At 33.3% G+C, this 18,816-nt stretch overlaps 1 protein-coding gene across 1 annotated transcript; it reads left to right on the forward strand.

Moving 5' to 3' along the window:
- On the forward strand, window positions 1-17,086 carry LOC128211954 (suppressor of fused homolog). Its single transcript, XM_052917120.1, has 9 exons — window positions 1-334; window positions 5,641-5,775; window positions 9,185-9,321; window positions 9,619-9,847; window positions 10,769-11,010; window positions 12,223-12,295; window positions 12,774-12,914; window positions 13,159-13,366; window positions 13,653-17,086. The coding sequence occupies exons 1-9, from the start codon at window positions 162-164 to the stop codon at window positions 13,722-13,724; spliced, it is 1,410 nt and encodes a 469-aa protein (XP_052773080.1). The 5' UTR covers window positions 1-161; the 3' UTR covers window positions 13,725-17,086.
- The last annotated feature ends 1,730 nt before the right edge of the window (window positions 17,087-18,816 follow it).

An 18,816-nucleotide genomic window follows, 5' to 3' on the forward strand; every position in this document is an offset into this window, starting at 1 on the left:
CAGGCCCTCAATAGGTTCAATTTTGTTATTTATCATATTAGTTATGTTAACAACACAATAAAATATTTGCAATATTGTTTGTTTTTTATGTTTTATAAATTCTTCTGACGTCATCAGCAAGAAATATAACAGTGAGGGAGTAAAACGGATCATTTACAAAAATGCCTTACAACCAAGCAAACATGGATGAAAGAGACAATTATTTTGCTCCAAATTACCAGAATTATCAGGTACCTGTGACTCCCCCGGGATTAGAAGCCATATATTCAGCATGTAGGAAGTTATATCCGGACCAGCCAAATCCTCTCCAAGTCACAGCACTCGTAAAATACTGGTGAGTTGACTTCACATATTTTTCTAAGTTAGATTGTTCAGCCATTTTGCCTTTTTGGGGTTAATCTGTCAGAGAAAATATACAAAACAAAAGATGGTTTGAACGTTTTTCCGTGAAATAGTTTGATGTATAGCAAAACACATTTGAGAAGACAGACATTTACGATGTATTTAAATTATAAACAATTTAAAAAAAACAGTAATTATTTCTTCTAAATAATAGTTCATGTTCAACAAATTGAAATGTTATTAATTTTACCTAGAATTTCAATGATATTTTTAATTATTATTAATACAATAATAATTAATTGTAGGACAACTAGTATAGATAATATTAAAATGTTCCATTTTAAGGTAACCACGAGTGAAAATATAAATTGTCAATGATCAAAAGTTAAGTAAAATCGATCATGCACTAAATAAGTTTATGCTTGAAAAAAGAATTCTGTCAAATTATTGACAATTGGAAATATAAATTGTCCATAATCAAAAGTTATGTAAATCCATCATGCGCTGATACTAAATAACTATGTTTGAAAAAAGAATTCTGTCAAATTTATTGACATCAGTAGGAAATGTGAGAAACATTACATCATGACATCCTTTCAAAAGAATTCTACCAGGATAAGTGTATGCTACTTTACATTTATTATGCATTATTATTCAAAACAGGAAACAATGTCCATTAGAGCAGTGAAAATATCATAATTGATATCTCACAGAAAAACATGAAAGAAATAGAGAAGAATTATTTGTTTTAGTAGAAGATTGTTGTTATTTCACTGTTTGAAAGCATATGTTGGGACACTATACCTGGTATAGCATAAAAAAGATACCTAACAGCGACAACTTTTGTCATTTCGTTGTTTATTTGCCTAAGCGGTCAATCCCACATTTGTTGACATCAACAATAGTCAGCCATTTCAGAAATGCAATCATGATGTTGATAGCCCAGACAGCATTTTGTTACAACTGTTTTTTATTGGTTGTTGGTTTGCAACAAGTTCCGATAAAAAAAGCAACACTCAATTGCTTCGGCTCAGGTGTCAAAAATGTTTGGACAGAAATATAATTTTTCTGACAGGCTAAAACTTCCAAATGAAATGCCTGTCTGGTGGACTGGCAGAATTTTTTACAAGTTTGGGAAGACTGTGCAATGCTCTTTCTTTTGTTTAAAATCTCTGTAAGTTTATGATTTATTATTAACATAAAGAAGATACATTGCATAGTTTGCATTTGGAGTATTTTGTCTGTTATGTATGTAGTGTACAATTTTTCATAATATAATGAAAAATATAGATGATAAACTCATTTTAATGAAATCATGCATTGCTGTCTTTTTTTCCTAGATTATGTTCTTTATTATAATTAATATTTCATAAAAAATAGACCCTCAAAATATTTTTTTGGTTATTTTAAAGCAACAAACTTTATCACTTTTTTTTTATCTTCTGTCGATTTTTCAAGCATTCTTGTTCATTTGCGAAATTGAAATTCCCAATTTGAGTCTAAGGGACATATTTGCCCCAATCAGAAAGACCCAGGCCCATTCCCATAATGATGAGGGAAAAACAATACTACTGAGGTAATTTGATATTTTCCTTATGAAATGAAGAGGACCAAATCTTATCTATTTAAAATTAATTATAGGACTTAGGTTAGTTTTTGTTAATATGCATTTATCTAATTAAATGTGGTAAGGCGTGATGCACCAAAAAATTAAATAATTTTTAGACAGTTGAAATGCATAAATTGGTCAGATAAAGGATTGTATGAATATAAAGAGAAATTGCAAATCTGCCTCCAGCGATAGAGGTTCAATAAAATCCGATTGATATAATTGTTTGTAGTTGGTTGTTTGTTTATTGACTATAATCTTTGAAGGGGGTCCTGGTTATGGCCACTCTCTATGTGGGGGATGTAGTCTTATTGATTTGATTTTATTCTCCAACAGAAAATAACCCACCTATCTACTACAGGTTTACCTATACCAATTCAATAAATACTTTTTAATTACACCTCAAACTGCAGTAATAGATGTCACTTGAGTCTTTGTATAGCAGTGGTATTTTGATCGCTTTGTTAAGATCAGATGGGTTCGTTGGTAGGAGAGAAGTCTAGTGAAATAAATTTGAATGAGAGAAAAATTGTCTTTTTCTATTTGTATGCTTGTACTGTTGGCCTGCAAATCTGAAATAGCTGCCAGGGAAAAATGTTAACAAAATAGGCTAAAGTATTTTTATATGATTTGTATTTATTTTGATTGTAGTTTGGGGTTGAAAAGAAAAAAATATTATTAAATATTTTGAATGCATTTGTACTTATGAGTGCTAAATTTAGCTAAAGAAAATAATAAACCACATAAAAATAGATTACCTCCTCAAAATTGTTTTTTACTTTAAGAGGCTAAGAGCACATGGAGGTTACTAGTTTTCAGTGTAGAAAAATTGACAAAAGATTGAATGTTTGTAAAGTGTTATGAAAATCTGACATTCTTGTTGGAACTCTAAGCACAGTTTTATTGTTCCCAAAAAGCTGTTTACCACAATTCTCTGGGGTGGAAAGAAATTTGAGCCAGTTGTTTAAATTTTCTCCACTCAACTGTAGTAGGGTGTGGAATGGTAGACAATGAAAATGTCTTCAAAATCTTCCTTCTTATGTAACATAACACCAAATTAATCACAAAAGTGATTTTGTCTGATCCCCGTTGATACCCTGTATTGTCAGCCATTAGTTCTGTTATGTGATTTTTGCAAATTCAAATGACCAGGGCAGCCAGATACCAGTTTGTTTATAAACAAGAAACAATCACTAAACTTGCTAGGAGGTAATTATTTGTATCAAATTAAGCTAATATGCGTAAAGGCATCGAATTCGCCCAAAAAGGAGTTGTTGATATTTTTTCCCTTAAATTTTCACAGTTATATGTTTTGCTTTATCCTGACTGGCAACCATATGTTCACAACCATATGTTCTCTTTCACATGATAATCAAATGAACATAATTGTCCACATAACTAGAATGAAGATTTCCTCAAGATTAATGGCCAAGTTTCTCTATTTAGGAGAAACGCCCCACCCTAATTGGAAATGTTGTTTTAAAACTTTCACATTCGGATGATGAATTTTTATTACTTGTCCCACAGAATCAACTTTTCTGACAATTCTGTTTACATATTTAATTTTTCAATTGTTTACATAGAGTGTACTTTATATGAATAGTACTTGCAGTAACCAACCTTATTTTAATAATTTAGTTTAGGTTTTTATCGTTCAAACAAAATCATAAAATAATGTACCAGTTATTTTTTAATATACTTTTTATATTTGAGCTAAAAATGTAGCGATGATACCATTGATGTAAAGAAAATACAAGATTAGCTTAACAATTTAGCCAAGTCACAATTTAGATAATGTTTTATTAACTCTTAAAAACTTCACAATGGTCCCAGTTCAGCGGATTATTGTAATATAGACTGGGGATATAAATTTGTCTTGCTGGCGAAGATGTATAAACATTGTAGGAGGGCATAGATTGGAGCATTGTTATTGTTACAATAATTCAGACCGAAGTTCTCCTTTAGCTGCAGGGGAGCAGGGCTGGTCATTCCTGATGTGCTAATAAAACTAGGTTCTGTCTATGACACGCATAATTATATATTCAATTTAGGTCCTTCTTGGTATTTGATGTACTTCGCAAAAGTTTAACTGAAAGTTTTGCTGAAAATAAAAAGCAGAAATTGTAATGGCCAAATGGAAAATCATAGATATATAGTGAAAAATGGAATGATAATTTAAGCAAGTCTTAATTGGCACAGCTTTTTAAAAGTGTCCATACATGGGTTTTTTGCATGTCCAAAGAAATGGCATTCAAGAGAATAACATTTAAGAAAAAATATTATTTAATCAGAGGCTCCAGGAGGGATAAATTCCCTGTTATGGGATTAGTATAGCTTCACGCTGTTGAATTTATGTCCAGACATTAAGATGCATGGATGAATTTTCAAATATGGGATAATTGATTGTGACCTCCACTAGTGAATAAACACCAATTGCTTGAGGGAAATTCAGCTTTGAAAGTCGACATCGTACTTGTCTCCCATGCTGAAGTAAAGTAAATAGTAAAATCACATTAGAGTAAGACCGGGCCGTGTATATTGACTTGAGATCGGAGATTATTATCGCTTGAGATAATGCCGACCCCCTGCGGACTGTAAGAGTGTAGAGTAGATTTCAATACTAGCGCAGAGACTCATTAAATTGACACAAAAATGACACTTCTAAGGCCCTTTGCTTCTGTTGCTATTATTTTGAGATTTATACCTTGTTGACAAAAGCAAAAAAAAAAATGTAGTTTTAAAATTTATCAAATGTGGCATGAAGTTATTTACTAATTTATTAAAGTTATGCAAATTTCTTTCTTCATGGGTGATAATGATCTGAGATTTGATTGTAGCTGGTCGCAAAGTTTTCTTAGCATGTGGTTGAAAGATTATCATAAAGACAGAATTTATGAGAAATACATTTACATCAAAATACGATAAATTTAAAACTGCCGATATTAAATCTGAAATGGGTGATAGCCTGTGTTCTGTGATTATGGTGGCACGTAATGGTGCAGAATTGTCAAAAGACTGACCACCGATGGGGGGCTGCTCTGTTACGGCTTCGAAGTAAGACAAGAGTACGAGCTTTTATTCAGCTAGATGATAATATTTACATTTGCCATACTTGGGAACAATAGATTGAGCCACTAGGTGCTGTACAATGAGATTATCCTTGTATCTGTATTTTCATTAATTTATTTTAAATGACAAAAGTGTTATCTAGTAATACTGTTTAACTGGTATAGGATCTTGTAACTAAGCCTCAGATTTACCCCATGCTGAACTCAGCTATTTAATATGACATAGTTGTAAACAGAGTTGTAGTAATGTTACAATTTTTTATATCACATTGTTTCTTTTATAACTCAATAATATCTGTAAGTGCTGGTATACAGGAACCTGCAACAGTTTTTTTGTTGACTTGTCTGAAAGCAAAGATTTGAACATGTTCATAAATGCACAAGTTTGTATTCTGTAGTTTGCTTCCTCTTATGCGAAAACATAATTGTAGGCATGATATTATGGACAAACTGCCATGAACTAGTATGATGGAAGGTTCCTACCGTACAGAATGTTTATTACACCCATTTCTTCTATCATTGCTGGAATCTCTTAGATACATGTATCTATGGTACTATTTCTTCAATGATCAGTTTTATGACAAGAGTTATTTACATGTTCTATACATGTTTCTTCCCTAGGCTTGGAGGTCCGGACCCACTTGACTACATCAGCATGTACGCGAATCCCGGCGACCCAGACAAGGGGGTTCCCCCGCATTGGCACTACATCAGCTTCGGTCTCTCCGACCTGCATGGTGACGGACGTGTGCATGAGTAAGTAGATTAAGGGGCTATATTCTAAAATCTTCATTTCTTGGGTTCCTCTGCTTTGTTACTACATCAGCTTCGGTCTCAGCAGGTTGAATGGTTTTTAAACTCCATTTGTGAGTTTGCGGAAAACAGCAGAATGGAAAAATGATGTTGTTAGAAAGTGTTAGGATAAGTGATTCAGGTTTTCTTTAGATCAAGTATATATTGAAAAAAAATGACCAAAACCAAAATCTCAATCAATGAATTTATAAGAAATAAAAGCTAACATCTGTATCATTTAAAACATTACATTATTTTGGTTTATGTAAGAGTGAAGATTGTCCGTGTTGTGTATGTGGGCGTTTTGGGTCTACACCCACAACTGAGGGGATTCTATAGATAAGATAGGGACATTTCAATATTTATTTGACAGTTTCATATTTGGGTGGTCTGTCTGTCTTGTTTACAATGATTGCTTACAGTTTAAACAATAGGGGAAATTAAATTTCATTATAAGACTCAAAACTGTGTCCTTGGTAATATGAAGACAAAGTGCTTAAGGATGTCTTGAGAAAATCATTAATTTTTAAATGGTTACAGTACAAGATGGGGTATAAATGATATGGTAGAGCTATTGAAGCACTAGGAGGGGGGGCTTGTATTGTATACTTGAACAGGGATTGTCTATTATGTTAACAATTGATGGCTAGTATTTTTTGTAGGCCTAAGAACGCTCATGTCTGCAGGGGGGAGAATAATGTATTGTAATGAAGGATTCTTCCATATTTGCAGTAATCTTAAAAATGCCACAAGTAAAGCATTTGAAATAAAACCATTTCTATGAGCCGAGTCAGTCGCTCTTGTTTGGTCAATGTATTTCAACAGGGGCACCATAATTCAGTGTATAGGCCCAGTCATTGATTGATATTTTCAACAATGTGAACTAATGATTCTTACATGATTTTAGAAGTTTATTATATTTTGAAAAGATTATACCAAAGTTTTAGTTCCCACTTAATATTTTTTTTATGATTTGAAGAGTTTATTTTATTTGAAAAAGTATTTTTTTATGATTTGAAGAGTTTATTTTATTTCAAAAAAAAGAAGTCATTTCTACGTTTTTAAGCTTCCTTTAATTTTAGTTTTTATCTTACCTGTAAAATGCATGCAAGTGCAAGGTTTATTGTCAATTGAAACTAAATTTGTTTAAATATAATAATCATTTTTGCTGTTTCATCGTCAATTAAGCTATCTACCTGTTCCATTTTTCGTCTCGTATTATGAGGTTTATCTATTGAGAAATCTAATTGACTTATAATACATGTTAGATTCAATTAAAATCCAATTGTAATATTTACATTCCATGGGATGACAAAACCTGCATGGTCATTCATAGTCATTATCATAGTGTTTATGGAATATGGTTTGATTTAGTTCAGCAACATAATGGGGGGAGGAATAAGAGCACAGTGTTTTTTCTCACCATTTTGGGAATGGGGCTGGGGCCTGTCTGACTGGGAAAATAGGTCATTTTAATAAAAATTTGGAAATAAATAACGAACCTTAATAATTTATAAATTAAGTGTGCATGCTGCCTGGGCATTTTAGCACACAAACACCTCAAAATAATTATGAGTTAATTCAGACTGATGTTCAAATCTTGATTATTAGAAAAGAATTGGCCAAAAGCAAATAGAACCTGAATATTCGAGAGGTCATGCATTTTATAAAGCTTTATAATTTCAATTGGAAATTAAACGAGACTTCTGTGATTGACTATCGATCTTGTCCTTTAAAAAGTAGTGATTTAATGGCGTACTTTTAAATGAATGGAAGATGTTTCTATTTATGGATATTAAGTATAATAGAAATCAGTAGAATTAAATGCATGAAATGTATTAGTTATTATCTGCTGATTTTCTATGAATATGTGAAGTGATTGTCAGTATTTTGAAAAGGGGGCAATGGCGAAATTCCAAACTCAGTTTTCGGAACAGTGGTTTCGTGTCAGATAAATAGAAAATAATGTTATATGAAGTAAAATATTGAAATGAGGGGAAATTCGAAACTGTTTGGTATACAAGCCCAGTGAATAGAAAGATTTTAAAACTGAAAACAATGGAGTATTGATTGAATGATTATCAGTTTGATTGCCATTGTATAGCTGTGAACTTGGCAATTGGGCAAACTTGTTTTCATTGTATTGTCAGGACATACGGGACATTTAAATGTTGATGTTATAGAAAGCTTGAATATGTTTTCTTTGAACATAATATGATCTGAAGATTATGAATATGGGTCATTTGTTATACCTGTTGAAGTGTAATAATTGCCAGCAGATTTGCTTTCGAGCCAAATTTTATTTTCTTTGTTTCATGCACATGTTTTAAAAAAAATTGCTACAGTTTAGTATAAATTTACCCCCTAAGACCTTTTTGGGAAAGTAAAACAAATGATTTGTTTATACTGTAACTCAACAGATAGCAATTTGTTTCAAAAAGGTTTAGACCTCTTGGGCGACATGGGTAGATGAATATATATCAATGTACATTAGAAATAATGTATTTTTTAATAAGAGCAGTGGTATCAATTTATATGGTGATTGTAGTTCATACTGAGTCATACTTGTATCTGTGGCTATTGTAGTCATAGTTCCCTCTTGCCACTGTGGTTCACCCTAGGGAGACTGCTATCTTTGTTAGATCAAAGTGATTCATAAAAATACTTCATTCATTTTAATATTCAAAAGTACATGTATTATAAGCATATTGTAACAGCCCGATAAAAAGCATGATATCTATAAAAAAAATATCATACCCCAAAACATGCTTGTATTTTATAAACATAAATTATAAATGCATGACTGAAGTATAAACTACAAAGCATGTTTAAGAGTACAGTTTTATCAATATTTATGGTTTTAATCATGATTTAAAGTTGTTCATGCTTTTGTGTGTATTTTTTTTCTTGCATTCCTTATATGTAAAAAGTCAGTATGTAGGACTATTTTGTAAGCGCATACAATGGACATGCAAGTTCCATATGTCTTAAAATCTCTTACATATTGCCAAAAAATGATTTTCTTATATCCAATAAACTATTTTTCTGCAATTTTGATGCTTACTGACACGACTGCGATTTGATAAATTGTGCATTTTAATGCAAGAAAATCCACAAACCGAGATAGTGAGACAAAAACAGTAAGCAATGGTAGATAAACATGCATGCCTACAATACCTAGCATGCAAATAATCTACACTGATGATCAAAAATATTCCCAATGATTTTTGACGGCTGCCTTGGCTTTAATTTCTGATGTAGATATTTCTTAAATTTCCATGAATGTTTCGTTTAAGGCTCATAGAACACATGTTATGAGAACAACATGTATAGTTCATTATAAAATTAATCGAAATCATGTTTTTGTTTTCAGATGTCAGGGTACAGATGGACCAAGTGGGTTCGGTTTTGAGCTGACGTTTCGTCTGAAGCGAGAACCAGGGGAGACAAATCCTCCTACATGGCCCGCAACTCTCATGCAGGCATTGGCTAGATACGTCTTTCAAACAGGTAAATACATTGAAATATTATGGAACACATGGGTTTTCATGATGGAGACAACAGTTGTAAGAATATTCAAGATGTTAAATTAATGATCTACATTATGGAATATATTTCTGCTCTCATACAGTGTATAGTTCTTTCAGATCTATGAATTTGTTATATTTCTATACATTTAGTTGTCAGGCCAAAGAAATGAAGTATTAGAAAATGTTGATTTAAAGTTGGGTACTCATGTTCATCATAAGTTCATACTATGATAACATACAACTGAACAAAACTTATACGTTATTGTGAATATAACAGAGAACAAGGTGTACAGTGGCGACCATGTGCCATGGCATATTCCCCTGGATGGTAGCGAGTCTCGTGTCCAGCACATGTTAATGGCAGACGACCCGTCCCTCCACCCCATCACGACTCCGTTCGGCCCCGTGTGCTTTGTACAAATTGTGGGTGTGTGTACGGAAGAGTTGCAGGCCGCGCAGCATTGGAACGGCCCTGGGGTGATCGAACTCCTCCGCTCAATCTCACAGTAAGTAGAGGGCATTTGTTCTGTAGAAAAACAGGTACATGAAATACAAAAAAAAATATGGTAGTTAAAGTTTTTTATAATTGACTGAAGGTAATTTTTCTAAATTATTAAACATTTAAATGGATTTTTTACGAATTGTATTTTTTACAATATGGTTTTCGTGATCAAATTCTTGTACTGAATAATTGTTTCATTTTGTGATTATTGAACTGGTTTGAACACAGATCATCAACAACTTTTCTCCTTTGATGGATTCCTTTGACTCTTAAAATGTCTAAAAAATATTTTTAAAATGTGTTTTGAAAATGCTTTTAACACTTGAAAACTGTTTTGTTCAAGTGATTATCAAATAAACAAGCACACGAAACATGAATTTTTGTCTCCAACCAGCAATCTTTAATCGATCATTTTCATTATCGTGCACATGAATTGAGCCTTTGAGTTCTTTTAATCCTTTGTTTGATTTCTCATCTTTTATCACATGTCTTCATTTATGTAAAACAGTTCATACAGTTTGTTGATAAAGAAATATACAAACATAGGAGTCCAAACAAAATTCAGCATAATTTGATTTCGTACATGTGTTGTACAATACAGAAAGACTTTAGCCAGCTGTTTTTTTTAGGTTTTACATTTCCTTTCATGTTAGAAATATACAAACAGGAGTGCAAACCAAGTTCAGCATAATTTTATTTCGTCCATGTATTTGTACAATGCAGAAAGTCTTTAGTCAGCTGTTAAAAGTTTTTGTTTCACATTTTCTTTCAAATGCAGCTGAATAAAACAGAACTAACGTTGTTGAATTATTTTGTGTTGCCTTGTATTAAATGAAGTTATACAATGATTATAAACTTAACTTAGTTATAGCTTCATGTCTTGTGAATATTGTTTTAAGTAATTTCTATTTCACTGTTCTTTCAGAGCGGGAGGTCCATGGTTAATAACAGACATGCGACGAGGAGAATCGATATTCGAAATTGGCCCCACTCTCCAGGAGAAAGTGGATAGCGGAATTGAGCAGGAAGGATCGAACCTAAGTGGCGTAAACAGCAAGTGCTCATGGGAAGAGCCAGGAGAGAACGATCGAGACAGCCTCTCATTTAAGGATGGGATCGTTGACGATGATGAGGACGATGCTGAGAGGGGACATATATCTATCATTGGTGAGTTGTTCGAATATGGCTTAAGCATGATCATATAAATCATAGAACATATTGATATGGACTGAGATGGCCATTGGCTATATTCTATTAGCTGCTCAAGGTGGAAACAATTCTGTTACTAAAAAAAAATGAGGATTGAAAATTTCATATAAACAGTAAGAAAACAATATAAATTTTAACAAATATCATATCTACATGAGGTGTTGGAGGACGGACAAGCTAATCAGGTTAATTAGGTTGGCTTAACATAAAACAGTCAAACATAGAATTCTGAAGGACTGCCCTATTGTGTTAAACATGGACTTAGATACCATGTCTGCTTCTCTGTAGTCATATTGTTGAATAAATAAGAATAAGCTTACAGACATCATGAAAATAAACAGCTGTTAAAATCAAGATGCTTCTTATTGTGTGAATTACAGGATTGTTATATTTCCAAAGCATATGTTTGACATAAGGTATTCTGCCAATGACATGCTAAAATATTGATGTGCTAAAATGTTGTGAATACATTTTTTCCTCTCTAATGAATATTAATAAAAGAGACAAAAAATTGTTGATGCATTGATGTCATAGCTGTGATGGGGGTCTAGCCAGTGGAGGCTGTTATTGGCTACCGCGATGTTTCCAACTGGCAGCTTCACAGTTTGCCATGATTCTATCACACATTGAAACATTCTCAGGGAATGTGGGGGGCCTCTACCCTCAGCGAAGACTTGCCCCGTGTGGTACAAACACCCTCATGGGAGGTTATGGGAAATGGATTTTTTGTCGCTTCAAGTCCTTTTATATAGAAGTTATATGATTCCCATGCAAAGCTAATTACTTGAGAACTTTATGGGTTTTATTATAGGTTTTCCTGTGGTTGGATTCTATTTCTGGTCTCCGTTCAGAGCTTGTTCAATACTTAGAATCATATTTCCCTGAAAAGCTATTTCAAGCATAGATCTTTCTAAATTGGCTAAGCAATTATTTCTGAACAAGGCAGTTGTTTAATTGGCTGAAATGCGGTTAATGAGTGGAGAAATGAAACAAAATAAACTGTCTGCTCCACTGATGCCCCTGACTGTTTATTCCATCGTTGCATTATAGTCCTTTTTGTGTCTGTAAATTACAAATGGCTGTTCCATTTATGCATGTTTTAATAGTAGTCTCTTTCAATGTACAATTGGATAAATGATTTACTTCAACAATGCTGATTTCTATTTTCAGAATCTGACCAGATCAAATCAACATTATCTCGTGGGTTGGATCCACACTTACAATCAAAAATAGACGGTTTCAAGTGAGTATTAATGTCCTCATCCGTTCTTTGAAGAAGAAAATAGTTCATTTCCTCGCTTTACAATAATCATACATGATATGAAGAAAATCAGGGCCCATATTAAATTATGTCTTAGGTCTTAAGTTTAAGACTCAAAGGCTAAATGAGTTAAAATGTCAAATTTTAATTTTAGAATTGCTATTAAAAACTGGTAAAATTGAATGTGTATGTTACAAAAAAACTTGCAAGTTTCAACTTGATACCCACATATTTTGTCAAAAATAATTAGTAGTAGTTAACAAAATTAATTTAATCATCAATTTTGATATACTTGTATCTGTTTTTCTCAATACTATATTTCAAAATAGTTTTAAGTGGAGAAAAATTACAAAATTGTTCTTTTATGGATTTTTTTTATTTATCTATCAAGCATACTGTTTCCATTTTATTTTGATGCCGTTATACTAGCATCTAAAATAACACACATTGTCTCTTACAGTCGGCCAAGATCACGGAAAGGGTCATTTGACAGTGTGGAGAGTTCTGACGCCCCAACGGAGTTGTTGCGGACACGAACACTGGAATTTGTACATCTTAAATTTAACTTGGAAGCAGCCTCCCTTTTACCTTTAGCATTGAGGTATTTATCAGTTTATTGTGGAGATTCAATTGACATAATCAACTGATAAAACTGGTATTTTTTTTTAAATTAAAATAAGTTATTTTTATCTGTACCCACTTAAGTCTTGTTTTCCTCGATAGATAATTTGTATCTTGGTCCAAGATTCAGAGACTCAATGCATATTATTACAAATCTTGAAAATGCTCATTTTTTTTCTAGGTCTTCACTGTTTCCTTACTAAAACTATATCTTTGAATTACAGAGGAAGGTTACGGCACGGCCGACATTTCACATTTATGAGTGCGACAAACGACTCTGCCATCACCCTTGTTTCACCGAGCGTGAATGGTTCGATAGCGGATGAGGAGCATCCATTTGCGGCCCACGGTTTGTGGCTCCAGGTTCTCCTTGCGGACGATTTCATTGAGGAAATGTGCATAGACCTACAGGAACTTTCAAATCCAGCTGATGTAAGCCTCATGTTTGACACGAATGATTTAATATGTATGACAGACATTTAAATACGAGAACTTTGATGTGCATGGGAAAATTTTGTTTCATTTGACATTATATTTAAAATATGGTTTAAAATGTTTTGATACTTTTAAAATAAAAATATAAAAAAACTACATATTTATGTGATATTTCATTAAAGAATCATTCTTGGCACTAAATGCAGTATGTTAATGCAGTTCAGATATTTAATAATACTTTCTCCCAAAGTTGACTATAAAACCTTATTTTTTCCAATTTCAGCTTTTGTTGCCAAAAACATACCGCTGGCCAGAGAGGCGATTGTGTATCACAATTCTCCCGGATGAGGCGTAGCATGTGTGTTGTACAATGCTTCATTGGTACGCCAGCACCCTGTCAGATGACATCACAAGATTAACCAGGAGAGGACTGCCTTTAAATACCTCCTAGACTTTTTTTCCTAATAACTGACTACGTAGACTACTTTTTGTTGCTTCTCGTTTTATCCTAAATGGCTACTTTTACACCATGTTGAATAAAACCGAGTGCATAACCACAACACTGTTTGATGGAATCAACAGAAAGTGAGAAAAAAAAAGAGAAAAAATCACCACTGAAAACAAATGGAATTTTATTATTTATGGAGTTTTAAGGCAGACCAACGGTGTAACTCTGACATTCGGGATGTTGCAATGATCTAGTCAACTTGTATAAATAATCAGTGACTGCTGGACATTTGATGGATTTGAAAGTGGAAACGCATGGTTTCAGTGTATATGTATGGCCTAGCTGTTAAAGGACCTGTGCTGTTAACATTGTTGGACTTTGTGTAATGTTAGCACCGACAAAAAGACTTTCATTAGACTTTGTGCTATTGGTGTTTTGTTCAGTGAGTTTAATAAACATTTTATGTTAATATAGAGCAAGAACAAGATTTTTTACAACTTTGTATGACAAAAGGCATTCTTGTATTGTATTCATAATTTCATATCAATACCATTTGTAAATAGAATCATATTTTGTTTGTGGGAAGCACCACATTTTTAACTAATATATATAAGTGGTCTGGTTCATGGACTCTTATTTCCGTGAACATGCCTTTGAAAATGAGATTATTTCAGGAATTGTTAAAACTTTTCGAACTGTGTAGAAATATCCATTAAACCCTGTATTTTAAAGTAGTAATCACTCAGATTTGTATATGCCCACCTTTGGGTGTATTATAATTTGTAGCTCCTATGCAGTATTGTGTTTGGAATGGGGGCTGGTAGATTTATTATAGAGACAAAAGTTAAAGGTGTATTTGTATTTTGTTGTTCAGTTTCAATTCAGACTGTTGGGTTTTCTCTGTCTTTACATTTTGAGGAAGTATGGTATATAAAATCTTTATATAAAATAACATCTGATTGGACATACTCACCGTGAACTCTTTTATCCATTGAAAAAAAAAAACATTAAAACTTGAAATTAACAAAATGAATGTGCATTTTGGTTTAATAACTATTTTTGGGGCGGTTTTTTTATTCTCATGATAAATAACTTGACAATGTAGTATTAAATTATAATATTATTAACAGGAAACTCAATATACAAGTATTAATTGTTTAACATTTTTTCTGACTGTCATACCTTTTAGATACAAAATGTACTTCAAGCACAGTTACATGCACAGATAAAAAATTCAGAAATAATACCATACTATCGAAAGTCATCATATTTTAATAAGGTGAAAAAACCTAATTGGCTTAAAGCTGCACTCTCACAGATAAACCGTTTTTACAACTTTTTTATTTTTTTACTTGGAAAGAGCAAATTTTTGCGTAAATATCTGCAAACCAATGATAAAAGATTGCTGCCAAAAGATCAAAGTGCAGGTTTCCATATTTCTTTTCGAAAATTAATGTTTTATGGTTTAAACTGTTATTAACGGTTAAGAAAAATGAATAAAACATCAATTTTTGAACTTAAATATATAAAAAGACGCGATCTTATTTTTGTCAGCAGTCTTATATAACTGGTGTCCATGCATTTTCGCAAAAAAATGGCTCGTTCCAAGACAAAATATAAAAAAAGTTGTCAAAACATTTAATCTGTGAGGGTGCAGCTTTAAAGGACGTATTTAATTTTTCCTATTTGTTTAAATTTTCTACTGATGACATGGGCATTTCGTTAGCATGCCCGATCTAGGAATATTTGTAACATATATAGAAATGTACATACATAATATAAAGTTCTTGTACACATCTCAAACCATTTGTAAAAATGCTGACACTGTAAAGTGCTATACATACTTCAAACAGTTTTAAATTCCTTAAGAAAAAGGAATGTTTGTTGACTTAATGATTTTATTTTTTTTTGTGTGCTTTAACAGAAATTTACTACCTATATATCTAAGATGTATATTTTTAGGTATTATTTAACTTATCCTTATTTAACATTCAGACAATGTTCTATTTCTGAACTTCTGTGTCTAATTCTTCTTGTTTTGTTTTTGAAGCAAAATTCTCGGCCACTCTCTGTAGAATTGTAAGTGAACACTTGCCGTATTTTTTTCTTGGCAGATTTTCTTCTTTTTTTCAATTTGAAAAAAAAGCTTAAAGTTTGAAAACTATTAAATTCCAACAGATTTGTGGCCCAAGTTTTCCTTGACTTAGTCTTTTCTGAGACTTAAATTCTAACCATATCTACAACGATATTTTTTCGCTGTGCTTTCAAAAGCACATTTCGATGTTTAGGGAATGGAGAAGACACATTGGACTTCTAAAGCGATAATTGAAAAAATAATTCATAAATCAATTATTTCATTTGTGAAAAGTTTCAGTTTGGTGTAATACTACGTTTTTAGTATTGTGGTGTTTATATAACAGTATGGCCTCTTCTCACATAAAATTGTTTTTTTGACAATCCTGTAAAATTTAGTATTTTCCTTGAAGAGGCGCACGTGATATCTTGTTTAAAAAAAAAGAAATGTTCTATGAAGCTGTTGTTCTTATGTCTTCTCCAGTATTCTGAGGAATACTCTGTATGTATTCTTGTAATTTGTTAATCAAAACATCACAGGATTATTATTTCACTGGAAAACCGGCAGTGGATCCTGTAGGAAAATGTTAATAAGAAGTTGTCAGAGTGATATTCTGATTTACAATAATATTCTAAAAAAAGGGTTATCCTTTCTCAATTTAAATTTCTTCGAAACTTTGTTGTTATTTTTAAGCCTTTATGATCTTTACTAGCCGGCAACATAATGAGCTAGGGTTGGACTTGTACTATTAAAAGGTGCGTCCAATAGATTATGTTTTTGAATAGGTTTGCTTTCTTAAAGCTTACGATCATACATGTATTTTAATTTTGGAAATGTTCATTTTTGTTCCATGCATGTACTGTTATATATCTGAAATTATATATTAATACTGGACATCATTGACTACACTTTTTATGGCAAAATATTTGATAGAGTACCTTTGATATCTTATAATCTCAATACAAGTTTAAAAAGCAGTAACAAAAAGTCAATATCACTTGTTGTTTTTTCAGATATGTTTGAAGATATTTTTGTCTATGATTTCGTTTAGCATGTATTTGTGCTTTTTGCTGGGAAGTTTTTGTCCCAGCAACCAGCTGTGTACTTGTGTTGTTAATGTGTTTCCTCTGGTTATATGACCACCTCTGAAAGGGTTGGTTTTCACTTCATACTTGAAATAAAATACAAAAACTTACTCCCAGATTTGCTTTCCTTTGTTAAAATTTCTGATGTGAAACAGGAATCGGCTGTGTACAGAATAATAGAAACTATTAGTACCTATATGGAGTACCTACATGGGTTATATTTACGGAGTACTGCAGGAAGTACCTATATGGAGTACCTTCATGGGGTATATTTACGGAGTACTGCAGGAAGTACCTATATGGAGTACCTACATGGGTTATATTTACGGAGTACTGCAGGAAGTACCGATATGGAGTACCTTCATGGGGTATATTTACGGAGTACTAGCAGGAAGTACCTATATGGAGTACCTACATGGGGTATATTTACGGAGTACTGCAGGAAGTACCTATATGGAGTACCTACATGGGGTATATTTACGGAGTACTGCAGGAAGTACCTATATGGAGTACCTACATGGGGTATATTTACGGAGTACTGCAGGAAGTACCTATATGGAGTACCTTCATGGGGTATATTTACGGAGTACTGCAGGAAGTACCTATATGGAGTACCTTCATGGGGTATATTTACGGAGTACTGCAGGAAGTACCTATATGGAGTACCTACATGGGGTATATTTACGGAGTACTGCAGGAAGTACCTACATGGGGTATATTACGGATTACTGCAGGAAGTACCCATAGGGAGTACTGCAGCGAGTACCTACAGGTGGTACCTATATGGAGTACCTACATGGGGTATATTTACGGAGTACCTACAGGAAGTAACTACGTGTACATGGGTACCTATAAGGAGTACCTTTAGATGGTACCTTAAGGGAGTACCTACATGCCTACCTTGACGGAATACTGCAGGGAGCACCCAAAGGCAGTACTACAGTGATTACCTATAGATGGTACCTTAGGGACAGGGTACATGTATAGTCATAATATAGATTACTTCAGTCTAGTATAGATGTGCCATTTGTTATTCAGTGTGACTTCAAAGTAATCTTTTCATACAAGCTCTGAAAGTGTTTCCACTCGTATTGGGTGTCTGTATTCTAAATCACACAAATGGGTGTGCTTTTCTTGACCTTTACCGAACGGGTTAAACGTATGTTCAATGTGCAACAAAACACTGAATAATGTCAATCGTCATGTACATTGACAACTTTTGCAGAATACGTGAACAACTTGAGAATACTGAACAAAACATCACTAACTAACAGCCTAAGGTCATAGACTCTGTGGTCGAGCAAGCGATGAAATATGGTATTAGTATGTCAAGGCTGGTGTATAAAATGTTACACAAGAAAATACAAGTTATTATTTGCTAGCCATAAGTATCAAAAGGATTACATCCAAATGGATCGCGAACACTTAAGGGCAGAATAATGTAGCCCGGGAACCACAGTTCCAGTGGGTGCTGTCCATAAAGGTCCATTGGGGGCAATTATCTAAATCCTATCCTGGAGCAAGGAAATATGCCAAACTAATGGTTTTGGATCATGATACCTGGCAATGAAAATCCTTTTATGGGGGATGTTGGTGGGGGGGGGGGGGGTGAGGTCTCATCTGGTAGACTACATCTGGCCTGTCAACATCCCGCGTGTCCGACATCGGCGGCCGCTGCCTTAAGTTACCTATGTGCGGAGATTGCCGGTGTCCCATGCATCTGTTGTATTTTGTCTCCATAACAACTAACAAAAAGCCCCTTGAATACTGACAAACACTTAAAGAATTCTTTCTTGGGGGCCTCGGACATATTTATTTTAGTAATCCCATCTAGGCTATT

The sequence above is a fragment of the Mya arenaria genome, chromosome 12 (genome assembly GCF_026914265.1).
Source record: "Mya arenaria isolate MELC-2E11 chromosome 12, ASM2691426v1".
NCBI classification, from domain to species: domain Eukaryota; kingdom Metazoa; phylum Mollusca; class Bivalvia; order Myida; family Myidae; genus Mya; species Mya arenaria.